This window comes from Lacerta agilis, chromosome 11 (assembly GCF_009819535.1).
Source record: "Lacerta agilis isolate rLacAgi1 chromosome 11, rLacAgi1.pri, whole genome shotgun sequence".
Taxonomy (NCBI): domain Eukaryota; kingdom Metazoa; phylum Chordata; class Lepidosauria; order Squamata; family Lacertidae; genus Lacerta; species Lacerta agilis.
The window spans coordinates 58,758,572-58,777,510 of record NC_046322.1 but is presented as its reverse complement, the minus strand read 5'-3'; the positions used below and the strand labels follow the sequence as shown (position 1 = coordinate 58,777,510).

At 41.3% G+C, this 18,939-nt stretch overlaps 1 protein-coding gene across 5 annotated transcripts in view; it reads right to left on the bottom strand.

Moving 5' to 3' along the window:
• Positions 1 to 18,939, bottom strand: part of TRPM6 (transient receptor potential cation channel subfamily M member 6) — a 93,845-nt gene that overhangs the window by 49,173 nt on the left and 25,733 nt on the right. For 3 of the 5 annotated variants that reach the window (XM_033163828.1, XM_033163829.1, XM_033163830.1), the window contains 14 exons: positions 18,338 to 18,461; positions 18,041 to 18,113; positions 17,815 to 17,915; positions 17,467 to 17,601; positions 16,016 to 16,069; positions 15,229 to 15,369; positions 14,069 to 14,176; positions 12,645 to 12,925; positions 10,833 to 11,061; positions 7,881 to 8,036; positions 6,637 to 6,780; positions 5,505 to 5,633; positions 1,321 to 1,572; positions 206 to 380 (listed from right to left, as the gene is read on the bottom strand). In XM_033163828.1, coding sequence (XP_033019719.1) covers positions 206 to 380; positions 1,321 to 1,572; positions 5,505 to 5,633; positions 6,637 to 6,780; positions 7,881 to 8,036; positions 10,833 to 11,061; positions 12,645 to 12,925; positions 14,069 to 14,176; positions 15,229 to 15,369; positions 16,016 to 16,069; positions 17,467 to 17,601; positions 17,815 to 17,915; positions 18,041 to 18,113; positions 18,338 to 18,461 — 2,102 coding nt within the window. Of the gene's footprint in view, positions 1 to 205; positions 381 to 1,320; positions 1,573 to 5,504; positions 5,634 to 6,636; positions 6,781 to 7,533; positions 7,667 to 7,830; positions 8,037 to 10,832; positions 11,062 to 12,592; positions 12,926 to 14,068; positions 14,177 to 15,228; positions 15,370 to 16,015; positions 16,070 to 17,466; positions 17,602 to 17,814; positions 17,916 to 18,040; positions 18,114 to 18,337; positions 18,462 to 18,939 lie in introns of those variants that run through there. The other 2 variants (XM_033163831.1, XM_033163832.1) reach the window with 2 other exon arrangements.

The window sequence follows — 18,939 nt, the reverse complement described above, 5'->3', positions numbered from 1 at the left end:
TATAATAATACATATATAATATAATAATTATATATAATGAAAACTTTCTCCTGGAAAAAATGAAGGGGGTGGGGAATCTGGCTTTACCCACAGCTGCAAAATTTCTGAAAATGCTACCTTTTCTAGTGGCTATGTTAAGTGATAGATATGCTATATAATTGTTCACATTTTGTTGGAAGCAGCATTTCAGTAAATTCACACCTACCATCAATTTCTCCTGCATATACTTCACCAAACATCATCCAATAAGGCTGAAATACAATATCTCGTGCAAGGCTCCATGAAGGCTTCTCATTTGGAGAGAGTATTGCTTTTCGAGAAACTCCAAAACTTAACAATACTATGGCCATCATAATTACAATATAAAACATGTTTGCTGTCTGCACAGAAAAGAAAATTAACAGTGATCAAAGTGGTGTGATTTTGCAAGGCGAAAAAATTGTTTCCTGTGGCTACGGCGCATTATTTTGTTATTTTAATCAGCTTATGCAGAAACGCTGTATAAGTACTTCCATCTTATTGGATGTATTGATGCTCAGTTATTCAGAATGGTAGCAGTCCTGTACTTACTTATATGCAAGTTCCTGTCAAGTCAATCAAATGCACTTAATCTAAAAGGGCAGCACCCAGAATAAGTATCTGGTAAAGAATCTTGCAAAGAATAGCAAAAGACTAGGGCTGGTGCTTTATGCAAGTCTTGCAGGCCAATGCCTTCATTCTAGAAATAGGGCTACCAAATAATTCAGATATATAAGAATTATTTTCCTCCTCTTATACTTCCAACAACACAGATAGGGCAAAGACAGGCAATGACCTAGTTCGCAAATGTGCAGGCTCCCAGATAAAAAAACCATGGCTCATTTGCTCTTTCTCCATTCCACCTGAAGCTGTGCTGCTGTAGGCAAAGCCATGGTTTGGTTTAGTCTTAAACCACGAACCTAGGTTTGAATGTGTCTCACCCCAGGAAAACCACAACCGGTAGCCAAAGTTTATTCTATGGCTTACCATTCACAGTTTGTCTGGGGGAGATAAACCACAAGTCTGGGTTTGGACAGGAGGCTAAGCACTGCATCCATGGTCTAGCTCACAGCAGCATGGCAACACGTTTGCTTATTCACCCTAAGCCATGGTTTGGCTTAGCATGTTGACTAGGCCAGTGTGTGCTGGTTCTTTACATTTCTCTCTACTTCCTATATAATGGGCAAAATTTTCATAGGTGAAGATTCAAACTTCATTAGCTGAAAGTCTGCCTCTCGTGTAGCTCTATAAGAAAAAGTGGTATCCTCATTTGGAGAAAGTGCTCTGTATCTAAATACTTACCATTTTCCCAATCATGGTCAGATACGGACCTGCACGCTGGTTCACAGCAAAGAAGTCAAGAAGGCGAGTATACCAGAATATTATATCCAGACAGTAAATTAACCTTCCTGCTGTGTGAAGGGGAGGATCTGCCCAGCGCAAGCCAAAACCAGTCATGAACAAGATAATGGCGATAGAATCTGTAAAGTTCCAGTACTCATAAATCCACACTTTCACCTTTTGGCTGAACTTTCCCGGCTCCGAAATAAATACCTAGCAGAAAAATGGGAACACCCCTTGAATTTATATGATCCATGTAAACAACATTATGTATCTCTGCAGATGATCTTCCTACATAAGTCAGAGGCCACTGGGTCACCTTGGGCAAGCTGTCACCTTTCACCATCAGTTTCCTTGCCCTTAAAATAGTATGTTAATGCCCCTTGTGATGTGGATGCAAATGAATCAGATAGAAATGATGGCATGTCTTACATATTAAATATTCTTTTCAAATGATTGGTTATTAACAAGGATATTTTCATGGACAAATGGTTTAGAAAGAAGCAGGACTGTATGCTTCATTTACTCTTCTCTCATTTTAACTCCTTAATTATTCAAGGCCACAATTCCCTTATGTGCTCCTATCTGCTGCAAACAGAAGGGAGACTGTTTCTAGACTCATTAGCCCTTGTCAAGAAATGTTTGGATTCTGTCCTTTCTTGTTTTTCTGTATATGCCTAGTAACACTCTCTCTAACCAGTTTTTATGGAGCAGGCACTAAGCTAACTAGTCTGTAATTCTCAGGACCCCCATTCTTGGTCCCTTCTTAAAAATTGGTGTAACATGTTCCAGTCCTCAGATCAGAGGCTGATCTTAGGAACAAGTTAAAATTTTAGTCAGAAGAGGGCTGTTCAAAATAACCATTGGATTGTGTCCTATCATTTTTGTCTAGTTTCTGGATGTAGAATGGAATAGTATGATGCTATTGGGAGAAGTTGCAATAAACAGGGGACAACCACTTGGGATTTAAACAGGCCTCAACTTTATTGATTAAAGATGTCAGCAGGTTTTGGTGCAGGCATTGGGTGTGTATCCTGACTTAACCAACTCATCCGCTGGTTGATTATTTGGCATGGTTAACCAAGGTTAAGTATCGCCCTATGACATAAATCAAATTGGGAGGACAGAAGCACCTCCCCTGGATCCCTTTAAGAGGATACCCTGATTCCTTGGACTGAGGGTGGGGTGGAGTGGGGGGCCTCCTGAACTGCCTTCCACCTAGACTAAGGATCCAACCCATTGCCTTATCCGCAGTCAAGTTGAGACAATTGCTATGAGGAAGGCAAATTCCCCTGTGGTCCCAAATATGGCGACTGAAGGTCTTAAGCAGGACTTGCCCACTTCTCTTGGCCAGGCCTACACATAAAGCATCGTGAGTGGGAAATCACGTGTCAACTGAGGCTGAGGCCTGGGCATGGCTGGCTTTTACAGCCAGGGAGAGAACCCTGGTCTGCTCCCTAAACAGCACCCCCAAGCTCACCCACAATTGGCTGTAACCATGGGCAAGCCCCAACAGCCAGCGAAGCTGCTGGAGAAGTGATGCCTTCTCCTCCCAGCAGGGTCAAAACCGGAAGATTGCCCGACAGCTGCTACCACTGGACCACAAATACCAGTCCCCTGCAGTTGGCAGGTGAGCAGTTGTTTCCCACACAATGCAAAAGGCTTAGGCTGTTTTTTTCATTCTTCATGCTTTTTATCTGGTTTCAGAATATTTCATTCTTTTTCTATTTAGAACACCATGTGGTACTATCCTTGGTTTTCACCCTACACGTACTCCTGCCACTCATAATAACTAGTTCAGGGACACACGTTGGTAGTGTCCCGAGGGTCTGTGAAAAGTCAGGATGGTGGTAAGCAAGTATTTAATGGAGGTTTTTGAACATTGGGAGGAAGCTTGCTGGGTTGCCAAGTTCGGAAAAAGCTCTGCTTAGCTTCATGTTTCCATGACATATAAACAGCTGAGAAGGAGAGCAAGACTTGGGTTTTTATATTACAAGGTCACAACACAAGCTACAATGTCACAGCTTCTTAAAGTTTGAAATGAAACATTGCATTGCTTCTCAAAGACTCTGAGCCCTCAATGCATCTCTATTCTTCCTTCTGAAATGTATTTCTGTTTGCTCATTATTTCACGAAGTGAGTGCAGCGGTACAATTGTTAGACATATGTTGTTGTTCTTTAAAAGATACAAATCAGAGGTTTGGTGAAATGGAAAGAAAGGGTTGTAAAATGACAATAAATATTGCATAAGCCCCAGGAGGCATGGGAAAAAAGCAGAACAGTTTCATAAGTGAAGTAACAAATTAGTTTTACTTTGGTGCAAACAGAAAGAAACAAATCTTTGTCATTTATCAAGGACATGGCAGTCTTGAAAAGGCAAGTTTTCAAAATTAGGAAGGTGGAAAATGAGATGTTTATTTCTTGAACAACAAGGGTTCGCCAGAGGGCCTTTTCAGTTTTGCTAATCAAATGGCGAAAAAGAGTCTTTGAATGGCTATAAACAAGATTCCTCGCATTATATAGCAAAGTCCAATTACATACAGCTAAGATCAAACTGATAAGCAGCAAGTAAAAGGGTGATGTCAAAGTGTTAGCCAAACCTTAGAAAAAATGTATAAATAACTTTATGTATATGAGTACCATTGAGCCGAATGATGTTATTAGCATGTGTAACAACATATTAGAGGAATGAAAGCCAAAGGGTGCAATTACTTGATACAATCTAAAGAAAAACGATTTCCAGCACTACACACAGCAAACCCTGGAGAAGTTAATGAAGCGTGTATGTAACACAGAGTCCTGCCCCATTTTATCCAGTGGACCACAACCACCACATACCGTAAGTGAAGCAATTGCTTCATACAGGGGTTGATGTCCCATAAAGACAAAAGGGGCAGCGACCCACCAGCGGCAGCCCCTCGCCCCCCTTTAACCCTAGGGCTTGAGCCCTCTCCCTCTCCTTGTCTTCCACATTGTTGTTGTTGTTCAGTCGTGTCCGACTCTTCGTGACCCCATGGACCAGAGCACGCCAGGCACACCTATCCTCCATTGCCTCCCACAGTTTGGCCAAACTCATGCTAGTCGCTTCGAGAATACTGTCCAACCATCTCATCCTTTGTCGTCCCCTTCTCCTTGTGCCCTCCATCTTTCCCAACATCAGGGTCTTTTCTAGGGAGTCTTCTCTTCTCATGAGGTGGCCAAAGTACTGGAGCCTCAACTTCAGGATCTGTCCTTCCAGTGAGCACTCAGGGCTGATTTCTTTAAGGATGGATAAGTTTGATCTTTTTGCAGTCCATGGGACTCTCAAGAGTCTCCTCCAGCACCATAATTAAAAAGCATCAGTCTTCTTTATGGTCCAGCTCTCACTTCCATACATTACTACTGGGAAAACCATAACTCTAACTATACAGACCTTTGTCGGCAAGGTGATGTCTCTGCTTTCTAAGATGCTGTCTAGGTTTGTCATTGCTTTCCTCCCAAGAAGCAGGCGTCTTTTAATTTCGTGACTGCTGTCACCGTCTGCAGTGATCATGGAGCCCAAGAAAGTAAAATCTCTCACTGCCTCCATTTCTTCCCCTTCTATTTGCCAGGAGGTGATGGGGCCAGTGGCCATGATCTTAGTTTTTTTTGATGTTGAGCTTCAGACCATATTTTGCACTCTTCTCTTTCACCCTCATTAAAAGGTTCTTTAATTCCTCCTCACTTTCTGTCTTCCACATTACACTCACTCAATCCCTGCATGGCATCTGCAGGAACTGTGGTCTAACCCTGCCCCATAACTCTTCGCAAGGAGAGAGATAAATAGCTATTTTCAAATTGCAGAAAAGAACTGCAAAGAAAATCCTAAAGATGTAATTTTATGCAAGTTTCTGCATTTAAATGTATATAATACATAAAAGGGTTTTAAAAAAATAAGCTTTACACCCAAATCTCCCCCCCCCCCCCGGTGTATGTCATTCAAAAGTGGAAACTTAACTCCAGGCTCCTATTTTTGGAAACTACAAGTATTATTATTATGAAAAATATGCATTAATTCAATTTGATGGAGATTTCTTTTTTGTAGCTTACCCCATAGATAATTGCTTGTCTTAATTCCTATAATAGGCATGGACAGCAGAAACATCCGAATGAAAGAAAGGACCTACCTCTCTGACTTTCTCAATGGAGGTGGTGAAAATGTAAATGATCACAAGCCATTCTGGCACGCTGGGTGTTGGTTCCATCTCCACCAAGACAGTGTAAGTGAACAGCATGAGAAATGCTAAATAGGCCATCTGCAAAACACACAAACACAATGCGTAGTCCTTATAAACACACATTTGTGGCAAAAAAGAGTAAACTAATAGGCCACACCACACAATCCCCACCACCGCAGAGTAGGTGTGCATCATCATTATTACCAATTTATAAACTGTTTCACAGCCTGAAGCCATCAAAGTGGTGTAGAAAAAAGATAAAAGTAATAATACAAATTCTAAAAACAATGACAATTAGTCTTACAAACTCTAAAAATAATAAAACCATCCCTACATTTGTACACTTAATGTTTCATAAATGACTTGGTGATTTCTAAATCCTTCTTAACACCTTTTGCAGGTGCCTAAATATCATGACATGGCGACGCGGGTGGAGCTGTGGTCTAAACCACTGAGCCTCGTGGGCTTGCCGATCAGAAGGTTGGTGGTTCGAATCCCCGCAACGGGGTGAGCTCTCATTGCTTGGTCCCTGCTCCTGCCAACCTAGCAGTTTGAAAGCACGTCAAAGTGCAAGTACATAAATAGGTATCGGTCCAGCGGGAAGGTAAACAGTGTTTCCGTGCGCTGTTCTGGTTTGCCAGAAGCAGCTTAGTCATGCTGGCCACATAACCCGGAAGCTGTACACTGGCTCCCTCGGCCAATAAAGCGAGATGAGCACAACCCCAGAATCATTTGTGACTGGACCTAATGGTCAGGGGTCCCTTTACCTTTACCTTTAAATATCATGACAAGCCTGGTTTCTAGGACAAACTAGGGCATGCAGTACTCTCAGCAGTGCCGCATCCAAGGAACACATTTGCCAGGCAGCCATACGTGGGGCAAGACAGTCCCTTAGGTAACCTGACCGCAAATTGTTTGGGACCATAAGCAACCATAGCAGGCAGGTCAGGAGCTCCAAGACTATAGCAACATAGGATCCAAGGGAGTATAAGATTATGCTCCAAGAAGTTGCCACAGCTAAGAACCATGACCTCCAGCCTCACACAGAAGGAGGGGCAACCAGTCATAAACAATGACTGACCGTATGAAACCAGAACTTCACAATTGGAGCATTGTAGAATTCATACACTTTCCTAGTTCCAGGAAGGCTCCCCTGCTCATTATTGCCGGGAAAATTCTGGCTTTCCTCTTGCTTCTCAACTCCTTTCTCTAAATCATAATGGCTCTGTATAAGAAAACAAGGTGCTCGTGTTAGTGGTTATCCAACTCCATAAGAAACTTCTATTATGCAGATTCTGTACATAAGCAAAAAGGAAAAGAAATCTGGAGTAGTGATGTTGGAATACACTGTGCTGGGTAAATATATTGTTATACTGTTATATAAATATAATAATTGCTATTTTCTGTTCACACAGCAAGAATAACTAGGTTATTTTCCATAAACAAAAATATGAGTTTAGCATTCAAGCTTAAACTATAATTGTAAACAATAAGGTTGAAATTATTGTTCTGAATTTGAACTGAACCTGATGACCTTTTGCAGTTCTAACACCTTAAGAAGAGAAGTTAACATTCAGCCCAGAAACATGTTCAGTTTCTTTTAAAAAATTTGTATTTTTCTAAAGTAAATGTTCCTTCTAGCATCCTATCCCAGGGAAAGGGTCATTGCTCAGAAAGACAGAGCTACTGCTTTGTAGCTGAGTGGTAGAGCATATGCTATCCATGCACAGAGTCCCAGGATCTATTCCCAGCCCTTTCCAAAAGCCTAGAGAGACAGTGTTCTCGAAGCTACTAACATGAGTTTGGCCAAACTGCGAGAGGCAGTGAAGGATAGGCGTGCCTGGCGTGCTCTGGTCCATGGGGTCACGAAGAGTCGGACACGACTGAACGACTGAACAACAACAACAGAGAACTATTGTCAGTCAGCGTAAATAGCACCAAGCCATATCAATTAATGGTCTAAAATGGTCTAGCACAGACAGTATTTGCAATGTCAATGATATATATGGGAAACCAAATGCTTAGCCCTGCCTAACAGCATCAGAATCTAGTTCTGCATTTTTCTAGCATCCACCATATTATAGAACTAAACGTTTAGAAATAAAAAGATACTGTATATTCTGGCGTATAAGACTACTTTTTAATCCAGGAAAATCTTCTCAAAAGTCGGGGGTCGTTTTATACACCGGGTGGAGAATTGCGATCGAGTATATCTCAAACTCTGTATTTTAACTGGAAAAGTTGGGGGTTGTCTTATACGCCAGAAAATACGGCATATGTTCCACATTTAGGAAAAATGAAATCTAAACCTGGTACCATACTAACCAATGAGACGTTATCTTTAACACTGGAAGCGCTAGGATCACCATGATACCATGTGAACTGGTGGAACTCCTGTGACTGAGGTACATGAGACATTTCAGCCTTGCTTTTAAACTCCAGCATCAAGATGGTAGGAGGCAGAAGAATGCTTAGGATCACCTGCAGGAGCATGATGCAGTTAGTAAGACGGCATTTGATCCTATCACTAGCCTTTATATGAAACTAACAAAGAGGAAGGCAGCAGTGGCTGATGCCTACAAAAAGTGAGAGCCTGTCTCATCCTGCCCAACCATTCCCTCTGCTTCACTGCCCAAAGTTCCTCCTAGTTGCTCTAAACCAAAACAAGAAAGGAAAAAAAATTCAAGCCATTGGTGCAAAGGAGGAATCAAGAGTGCAGTTAGAGTGTTTTCCCAATTCTACCCTCTGAATCTGGTGCCTTACTCTGTTGTCTTGTTTTTGGAAGTGGCTGGGTGCACTCAGGAGTAATCAGGACCTCCCAAGTATGCCCAACCCCTGATGAAAGTAGCATGGAAAGGTGCCAAATTTAACCCACGGCTGCAGAAGAAAGTCATGGCTTGAATTTGGAGCAGTTGGAAGCCACAGCTTTACCTGCCCTGCACCTATGCCTGGCATCACATAGCATCAAGTGATGGACAGGTGAGCATACCTTGGCTCAAATGGGCTGGAAATTCCCAACGCTGTTGGATAGCTTCCAGGGCAACCAGTGGGCTATGAAACATGCCCTCTTGCCATGGCAGATACACAGAGAATATCTTGGAGGGGCTGGGAGTTTTTGGAGGGTCCTGGTCCTGATTTTTTTTTTTAAGCCAGAACTTACTTCCTGGGATTTCCAGGGGGGGGGGGAATTGGAAGCATCCACACCATTATGTTGGTATCATCCCAAATCTTGGATCCAACTATGGTCAGGAATCAATCTGTGATTCCCAAATCTTTTCACCCTGAGCTTGACCCGTTTGGCTTCCAGAGAAGGAAAAAGTGCAGGCAATAGCATGATGAAGCCAAAGGCCCACCAACCCCTCCTGGTCCCCACAGCTGCCACATACAGATGTGAGCAGGGAAAGCATGATCAGGAACTATGAGAGCCCCAGAAACAAAGGGCATGGCTCTTCATCCATGGGGAAACTCTCCTTGTATTTAATAAGAAGACTCCACAATGCATCAGTAGCTTTAGCCTAAATTCTCATTTTAAACCAGCCACATGATAAACCAGTGGAATTTGCTGCCAAGGAGTGTGGTGGAGTCTCTTTCTTTGGAGGTCTTTAAGCGGAGGCTTGACAGCCATCTGTCAGGAATGCTTTGATGGTGTTTCCTGCATGGCAGGGGGTTCGACTGGATGGCCCTTGTACTCTCTTCCAGCTCTATGATTCTATGATTCTATGTGTGGAATTGTTGCTGTTACCAGGGCAGGAATAAATGCCAGTAAAAAACAAGCAGATCATATAGCAAGATTCAAAACACAATATTCCTTCAGTCAGCACAGTATCGACAGTGAATGTACAATCCACTTCTGTGGTAAAATGTGCAACTGTTAACATTACACTTGTGCATGCCAGGTCCAATAAAGTCATAAGCAGTGCATGCATACATGTGCACACATGCCAATACTTTGAAAATTCAGGGCATCATAGAGGAGATTCAGAGAAATATAATCCATATGTGTGGCAAACAGAAAGAGCTCCCAGATGGAGAGTAGCATAAGCAAAAAGCAGGCAAAATTGGGGCAAGCAACCAAGGGGAATGTTGCTAGGTCAAATTAAGCCACAAGTCACACACACACATGCAATCTTGCTTGTACGTCCCTCAGCCAGAACAACCTTTTCCCTCTGCTGGCCAGTCAGCCAGCCATTTTCTCTTTCCCAGCAGACTGACATGATGATGCAGCTCCCTTGAAAATATAGCTTGGGAAAGAAAACTATTCTAAATCTCTACCTCCTTGTGCTGCACAAAAATATGGAAGACGCAGGAGCAATTGTTGACTTTGAAAGCTATTACAATGTAATTAAAGATAGGAGACTTTAAATCTGTGTTTGCTTTGGCAGAAAAGGAACTAAGGTGCTTCCGTGGGAAGGAATATACTCCTTTTTATGGGTTTCAAGAGTGCAAGGTACACTGTCTTCCCTACAACAGGCCTAGTAGGTGACACTTGCAAAGAGATAATAAGCAGCTGACTTCTTGAGAAACAGAGGAGGGTCTTCTAGGAGCTATTCAAAGAGGAGTTTGCTTCCTCTGCCTTAGCAGTTCTCTCCCCCCCCCCCTCAATAATCCTTATCCATCTGTTTGTTGTGACAGGTGGATTACACAGTTTCTGTCCTATACATTTTTCCCCTTTTGTGACCAGAGATATGACACAATTTTCTACAACTATTTGACAAAGCAAGTCTATATGGGACTCTGGAAGGATTTGACTGCTTAACTAAGATTTCTTTATTTCTTTCAGTGCATCCTGTCTGTGATTCATGTACTGCCCTCATGTCCTGAGTTCAACAGTGCTGATCTCCAACTCACTCAGCAGACTGTGTTACATTGTGCTAAATGAGCTTTCCCAGGAGACAGAAAGTGGGGTGTCTGGGAAAGTGCTGAAGTGCTCTCAGGAACTGCTTCTGGTTGTGTTCTTGCTCCCACAGTTCATCAGTTGCATTTGCCATGTATGAATACACTCAGTGATGAACAAGAGTGCTGATGGATAGAGCACATCTTTTGTGACTGGGGCACAGGACAACAACAGACCTAATGCAGACTGCACTATTTGCACAATCCAAGCTAGGACAGTGCACCTAAGTTATCCTCATGCCTGATCTTTGAGAGTCTCCTTTCAACAAAGCCATTGAACTTGAATGAGATGAGCCGTCTTGCAGTGACAGCACAAGATGATTATAAAACAACCCAGCCCCACTATTGGCACACAGGATAAGGGACTGCTGAGAGATGCTGTACCTTAAACCAAGAGTTCTTTCTCATTTTCAGGCGTCCCATCCACATATCAGTCAGCAGCATCTGTGTGCATGTGTGAGATACGAAGGGTCGCAATACCACTGACACGGCCAGCTTCAGGCATGTTGAGTTACTCCAGTTCTTCAGCTCATATGTTAGCAGTTTCATGGCCATCTGCTCATTTTGTTTGAAAGCGTTATCCAGGACATCTAGAGCCAGTTGCCCAAACTCACTATGACAGCAAAAGTAAAGCCAGGTGGGGGGCAAATGTTGCCAGTTACTGACTGAGCACAAATAACTGAGGCAGGCAGTATGACTTGTATTAAGCGCTTCTCATATAACAGCCTGGTCCAAATGGTGGACTCCAGTAGGAATTCCTCCAAGTAAATGTGTGCTTAGGAATACAGCCATTGTGTTTTTTCCTATTGTTTCAAATAAACCCATCATTCTGAGAAATTCTTCTTGTAATCCAGAAATTATTCCACTAATCTTAGACCAACACCTGTACACCTATAGCAAAACACCTGATGATTTTAATGGATTTTGGATTTAATGGATTTGGGCTATGAAACCTGCTGAACTCCTTACAGCACAATTCTGTAAGCATAATTCTGTGCCTGCTTACTTAGAAGTAATTTCAACTGTTCAATGGAGCTTACAGTATTTTGACTTTGGCGCTAAAACAAGTGACATACATTCCAAAAAGAACTTTAAAATGAATGTAAAATATACTGAAATCACAAATAGCTGGCCTTCAAGCAGAAGACATAAATGAAATAAATAAAATAATATTGCAAAAATAATTCAAAAATATATTGGCCAGTACTTATGCAACAGTATTTAGCTGATAACACCTATATTTCTGAGCATGGAATAATGAGCATTGATAAGCAACTTTAACAAACTTTATCTCACTTCAGTTATGTCAAGGTTACCACCTACAATAGAGTTTAAAAAAACTTTCCTAACAATATTACTAAAAATATTTTTCTAATGTAACACACACACACAAAATCAGGAATCAAAATAATAAGATACAAAACTCATTAAAAAAAATCAAGTAAACATGCATGACAAAAATTCTATTGCTTCAAATGGACTATGTTCTTAAACTGGAAAGCACACAAGATCCTTCTTGGGAATGTTCTGTGTCAACTACATGGAACTTCTGTTAAACTAAAAGTTCTGTTTGGAATTTCTGCCTTTTCTTGATGTGCCCAATGGGGCAAAGAATGGCATAAGAATAGATAAACAAAGGTGATAGACATGAGGATCCTGGCAGGCAGATCATCACTGGAACAAATCACCTGATAATAAAGGACTAATGAACTTGATAACAAAATGATGGAAACCGGAGATGTTGAAATAATGGTGTTTTTTCTAATAAAAAAATGGAGGCACAGAAAATTCTACATTAGAGGGAATACTGGCTTGTCAGTATTTCCCACCAATTTTCTTTTCATTACTGGGAAACCCAGCCAGATGGGCAGGGTATAAATATTGATGATGGTGATGATGATGAAATGTACTCTTTTAAGAAAATGTACCTTTCAGCTCAGATCATCCTTTTAAAAACTATTCTCCTCCTTTGCCTGCTAAGCTAAAGGATACCCTTCAGCTCTAATGTTAAGAACAGAATAAGAGTCCTGCTGGATGAGGCCAAAGGCCCACCTAGTCCAACACTCTTTTCTGGCGGTGGTCAACTAAATGCCCATGGGAAGCCCATTATATAATCTTAGGTGATGGAGAGAAAAATGTCTAACCATTCTAAGCACTGTAGATCTGTATTATCTGAAGTGAAGGGAGAATCCCTACTTTGAATACTTCTTCAGCTCTTCTGATGTATCATCCTCCATGTTGCTTTGCTTAGCTTCATGTGCCATCGCTCTGTAGAGTTTGCAAGCCACCACAGCCTTGACCATGGCTTCCTTTCCATGCTGCCAGAAGAACATGGCCATCTTCTGCCTTTTCATCAATACTGCCCAAACCAAGAGATCATTATATGGGTATATAAACCCAACTGATTGTTGGTCATCAGAGACAGTAAATTCATCCTTTAGCTTCTTTCTAGACTTGTGAAGAACAGCTGTTTTTTGCTGCAAGTTAATAAATAAAAAGTTACTCAAAGTCTATCACCTCTATGCACAATTTGCTTACTTCAAGTCAAATAATCACAAATCCACAAAGGGAACCACATTCCATATGAAATAATATACTCAAAGCTCCGTATAACAGAATGCAACTATTAACATCAATTTTGTGTTCTATTATGTAGAAAGGTAGAAAATTCTGACAAGATTTAATGGGTCAGATCCTTGATCCAGATAGCTCAATATTGTCTGCACTGAATGACAGGAGCTTCAGACAGCAGTCTCTCAAGCCCTACCTCAAGATGCCAGGAATTGAACTCATATGTGCTCTGCCACTGAACCATGGCCTTTCCCATCGCCATTGGCCAGAATGGTTCTCCATTTGAATTTCTTTTAAAATGCTTGTTCACTTGCCTTGGGTGCAAAACTGACTAAACACGCTGCCTTATTGGGAACAAGGAGGAGGAAGGCCTCTTTGCCCTTCCCTTAAAGAGGAACAATTTTAAAGATGTATGACACACATCTAGAGAAGATGCTGGTGACAAGACTTTCTCTGGATTGTTGGACAGTAAAGAATGTAGAAACTGGCCTCTCAGAGTTTCTGAAAAACTCTAAGGAACACACATCTAAATTTGTACAGTGTTACCTCGGGTTAAGAACTTAATTCGTTCTGGAGGTCCGTTCTTAACCTGAAACTGTTCTTAACCTGAGGTACCACTTTAGTAATGGGGCCTCCCGCTGCCGCCGTGCCACCACCATGTGATTTCTGTTCTCATCCTGAAGCAAAGCTCTTAACCCTAGGTACTATTTCTGGGTTAGCGGAGTCTGTAACCTGAAGCATCTGTAACCTGAAGCATCTGTAACCCGAGGTACCACTGTATTAGGAACCCATTGACCTACAGTCATTCACTTTCAAATTTTTCAACTACCCCTCATAACACAGAATAAACAATTATCTCCAAGGGGATTATAGGGAACCAACTGTGCTTCTTAATTTTCGTCTGATTCAATCCCTGAAGAGGAAATGATTTACTTTAGCCATTGAATCTGCCTCTCACACATGTATAAGCCCACTGGAGTGAGCAAACAGGATTTTTCAGCCTACTGGTTTTCTATCAAATTGCATAAGCAAGCAAAGAATCACAGTACTTTGTATTTGTATGGCTGTGCTGTTCGGATGAACTGGGAATGTGAGGTGTTTTCATCAGATCCATTCCTACTCCTCATATGATTATTCTGATGAAGGGAGACAACTCTCTGGTTCCATGAAACAAAGAGAAAGAGACAAATGAGATCCGGATCATCATGATAATGTTTACCAAAATACAGTAACAGAGGTTTATAATTTTCTCTTCCCTTTAAAGTAGGTATGGGGAACCTGCGGCACTCCAGATATTGTTGGATGATTGGCCAAGCTGGCTTGGACTGTTGGTAGCTGGCATCCAACAACATCTCAACACAATGGCTATTCTCTGCCTCCATGGTCAGAGGCAGCAATGCTTCTGAAGGCGGTTGCTAGAAACCACAGGAAGGAAGAGAGCTCTTGTGCTCAGGCCCTGCTAGTTGGCCACTGTGAGAACAGAATCCTGGACTAGATGGGCCACTGGTCCGATCCAGCAGGCTGTTACAATGTCAAGGGAACATAGGGTTGGCAATCGTGCTGGTGTGTGCACACCTGCAGGGCTATTGCTGCCAATGCGACACTCCCCTGACCGCTCCATTGCCACATCAACCTATCCCATCCTGATTCCTGACGAACACAGTGCCGCAAGGATATGCTGCCTTCCCGAGGAGACACCACTGCTCAGTAGCATGAGCTCAAAATGATAAATGGAAAAATTGGTTCCTCTGAATAGGAAGAAAGGGCCCTGAGCCAACACCCCACCTGATACTGAAAGGCTTTTCTGGGCTCACAAATGCACAAGGTGAGCAAATTGCATTCTATTAAACAGGCATCAGAAGATGATAAGCAGAAAGCTCAAGTACTGCCTTATTTTGTAAACAAGCATTAAATCCAGTGAAGACACAATAAATATTGATCCCCACAATTCTATTTAACAATTACATCTCAGATCAAAAATAAATTGGCTAAATTATTGTTAAATTGGCTATATTTCTATTATTTATTATTCTAGTTTATTATCTATTAATTTGATGCTTGACTGAATGTGGAAACGCATTTTTTGTATTTCAATTCTGATTCCTTACTAAACACCAAAACTGTAATAACATATACACATTAAACTATTAACTCTATTTCTATAAGCTGTTGCTGATGGAAGCAGCTGTGACCATTTTATTGAGTTTACCTCACGTTTCCTGTAAAGGCTATTGTACAGAACTCGGAAATGCTTTCTTGTGTAGCTGCTCTGATAAGCTCCACCAATCAAGTATTCTATCACCAATCCAATATCAATCAGAGATATTTTATAATCCACAGGAAGAGTACTCTGTAACACAAATATTTGACATTTTATGTAACAATAATACTTAAGCATATTGATAGTGCTTTAGAGCATGTATCAAGAATCCTTCACAAGCACTTTATAATCTGAGCTACTAAATAAATGTACAGGATAAGAGTTTAATAGCTTGAGCCACTTATTAGCCAATATCACGTTCCTCAGATTGTCCATATTTAAACATAGGATGTTTTTCCTTCAACATCTTTATCATATTGACTGGCTGTGCCCAGATGACATACGTATATCCCACTGATAGCAGCTCTAATCAACTCCTGCCTGAAAACCTGTGTCCCTGCTGTGGAAGGACGTGTGGATCTAGAATTGGCCTCCACAGTCACTTAAGGACTCACTGTTAAGAATGTGTTCATGGAAGACAATCTTACTCAGCTATGAGTGATCACCAAAGAAGAAGAAAACAGTTCAAGTTCTATTTATCAAGTTCTATTTATTCGTTGCTATTCCTAACATTTTTGAAGTTGCTGCTAGTCTGCTTGGGCCAATTGGATCAGCACAGCTCCCAAGTTGATCATAGAAGCCCTATACTATAAAAGAGCATATAGCAAGTGGTGGTTCAGTTGTGATCATGGCAAAAACCACCATCTAGCTCATCATTCTTCAGAATGTAGGTTACCTGTTTCACGTCACAAACAAGATGACGCAGAAGAAGATTTGTTGGCCCTTGTTTCTGGAATGTTAAAAGAAGAATGACAAGAACACAGTGACTAAATTAAAAGAAAGGAAGAAACTTTCACTATATATGAAAGAAAGATTCAGAAACAACACAGCTAGTACATGAATATTTATGAACAACTAAATTTTGTTTAAGACTTGGGCTGGAGAAAGCTGTATTTAAAAAGAGAAAACACATACTTCAGCTGCATTTCCTGCCCAGGATCACAACAGAACTGTCAGATCAGTCAATCAATCACTATCTTCAAATGAGTCTCCTGCCTGCTAAACTGCTTCTTTTTTTGTTTATATAGCTTGGGCAAGAGGTGGAGGCTGTGAGACTGCAAGAGGAAATAGTCTCTCTTTTATCCTCGCTGTCTTATCCTGCATGCCTCCCTCAAAGATTTTAAACTGGCCTTTGGGGCATTGTAACCTGTTCTCGAAGCGACCAGCATGAGTTTGGCCAAACTGCGGGAGGCAGTGAAGGATAGGCGTGCCTGGCATGCTCTGGTCCATGGGGTCACGAAGAGTCGGACACGACTGAACGACTGAACAACAGCAACAAACCTGCCCTTTACATTTTCTGCCATTCCTCTAATAGAAAATTAAACAGATTGTCTAGTTAGTGTTACACTTGTGGAAGAAAAAGCACTTTTTCATAACTTTAAATACACCCAAAAGAGCAAAATCCAAGGACCAAGGCACTGAAGGGTTATTTATTTTTATTATACTGTAGCATTACACTCATAGGGTGAAATTCCCAAACTCCATTCTGGAATATGTTTGGTGCACCCAGATGTGCCCCCATCCCAATCTGTATCATTCCAAACTTTCAGAATGTATACTGACACCCATTTTAGATTTCAGGTGTCCCAGTTTTATGAGGGATTTGATGGGGAGCAGATTCTGAATGATTCACTGTTGCAGAAGCCTCAGCATATGCACAGCAAGGTCTCTGCTGTGATGATGAAGTAAACGGCAAGTCTTGAATAACAAAACGAAAACAACATTATCTGCTCTCTTTTCAACGAAACAAATAGATCAACAGATAAACGAGGAAGAACAGAAGATGACGTTACTTTGTAGCTTGATTCATCTGCCCACTCATCCATCTAAAGGACAAAGCAATCATGACAGGCAGTTCTGCAGGAGCACAGACAACTAGGCATGCAGCTACACGACAGCCACTCACCAAGACCTATGACCAGAACTATACAACGAGTTCTGGGGGGGGGGGGGGGACCCAACTAGGCATACTTATAACAGCTTTTTGGATTCTATGCTACAAGTTCAAACATCCATGCAAAAATGCAAAAATGACCTATTGTTCCATTGGAACTACCCCTGAATGTTAGCAAAGTAGATAACATATTTAAGCAAAATGTATTCAGCATTGGAATTCCAGGCACTCACAGTATTGTACAGTTCTTCCAGTCGGGTTATGGTAAGAAAACGGTGCAGATTCACTCCATGTTCTATTAGCAACTTCACAAATTCTACCCGATCCATCACCAAAGCATCAAGCATTGCTTGTTCCAGGGACCCGACCTTCAAACAATTGCAGGAAATGTAAAGAAAGGGGGAGAAATAATTGTTTTCTTCATAACTTTTGCAATTTCTTGGAGTTATTTGCATCTCAAGGCTGGTGAGCAATCGCCAATTCAATATTCTCCTTAAATACAATACAACAAATATAAAAGCACAGAAAGCACAACTGTAAATGTTTGTCCATAATGTGTGGAAAATAAATGTGAAAACTACCTTCCAGTGCTGTCCATAAATCAATATATGCTTCTTAGCAATGTCCAATCTGTTCCAGGCCAGTGCCAGATTTAGCTGATCTGGAGCAGACATATTTGTTCCTACAAAAAAGAAATTATTCTTTTAGATTTTATACAAAATGTTTTTTCCTCTTCTACTTCATAAGTAATTCTTATGCATTGCTGTGACTTTGAAGAAAGAGGCAGAATTTATTATATGCATGTACCTTTCAAGAGTGCAGTCAGGATTGCCAAATCAATGTCCTGATGCTCATCCGACTCTGCATCAAATATGGTTATCTGTCAAAATAACAAAACATTTTACTGAGAGAAGAGAGAAAACCACCAGACCATTCAGGACTATTGCACATGGTGGGCAAAGGATAGGTAGTAAACTGTGACCTGCAATCATTTCTCTAAACATGATTAATTTAGTGGAACAGCTTCTGAACCCAAGTCAAAATTCAATGGCGCTCTAGAGAATGAGACTAATGAAAAGAATTTCATGAATTTATCTTACTTACATAATCCCTGTGTTCCATGCACTCCATTAACATTTTAAATAAGTGGTGGGACTGTTTCTGCCCCAAACTGAAGGTGTTCTGAATCATTAATAATATCTCTTCCTTAAGCTGAGGGCTCAAATTCCTGAGAAAGAAACGTATGTACAAAAAGATAATTATTATTGCACCAATAGATACTTATTGCCAGTTACTGTAATACTGTAAATATTTTCCAACAAATTTGTAACACACAAAGCTTCCCTCATCTCTTTATTTGTACTGCCTTGTCCCACTACACAAGGGCAGCCAAAGTATGTGCCCTCCAGATGTTATTGGACTACAACTCCCATCAGCACCAACCTGTTGGACAATGGTCAGGGATGATGGGAGCTGGAGTCCACCAAAATATGGAGAGCATCGCTGAGTCTACCCTTGCACTATATAGTGACTAAAACAAAGGGTGCAATTTTGAATGGTTACCTGCAGATCTCATTTAAATTAATGTTACTTTACATATACTTAGGGACGCGGGTGGCGCTGGGGTCTAAACCACAGAGCCTAGAGCTTGCCAATCAGAAGGTCGGCAGTTCGAATCCCCGCAATGGGGTGAGCTCCCGTTGCTT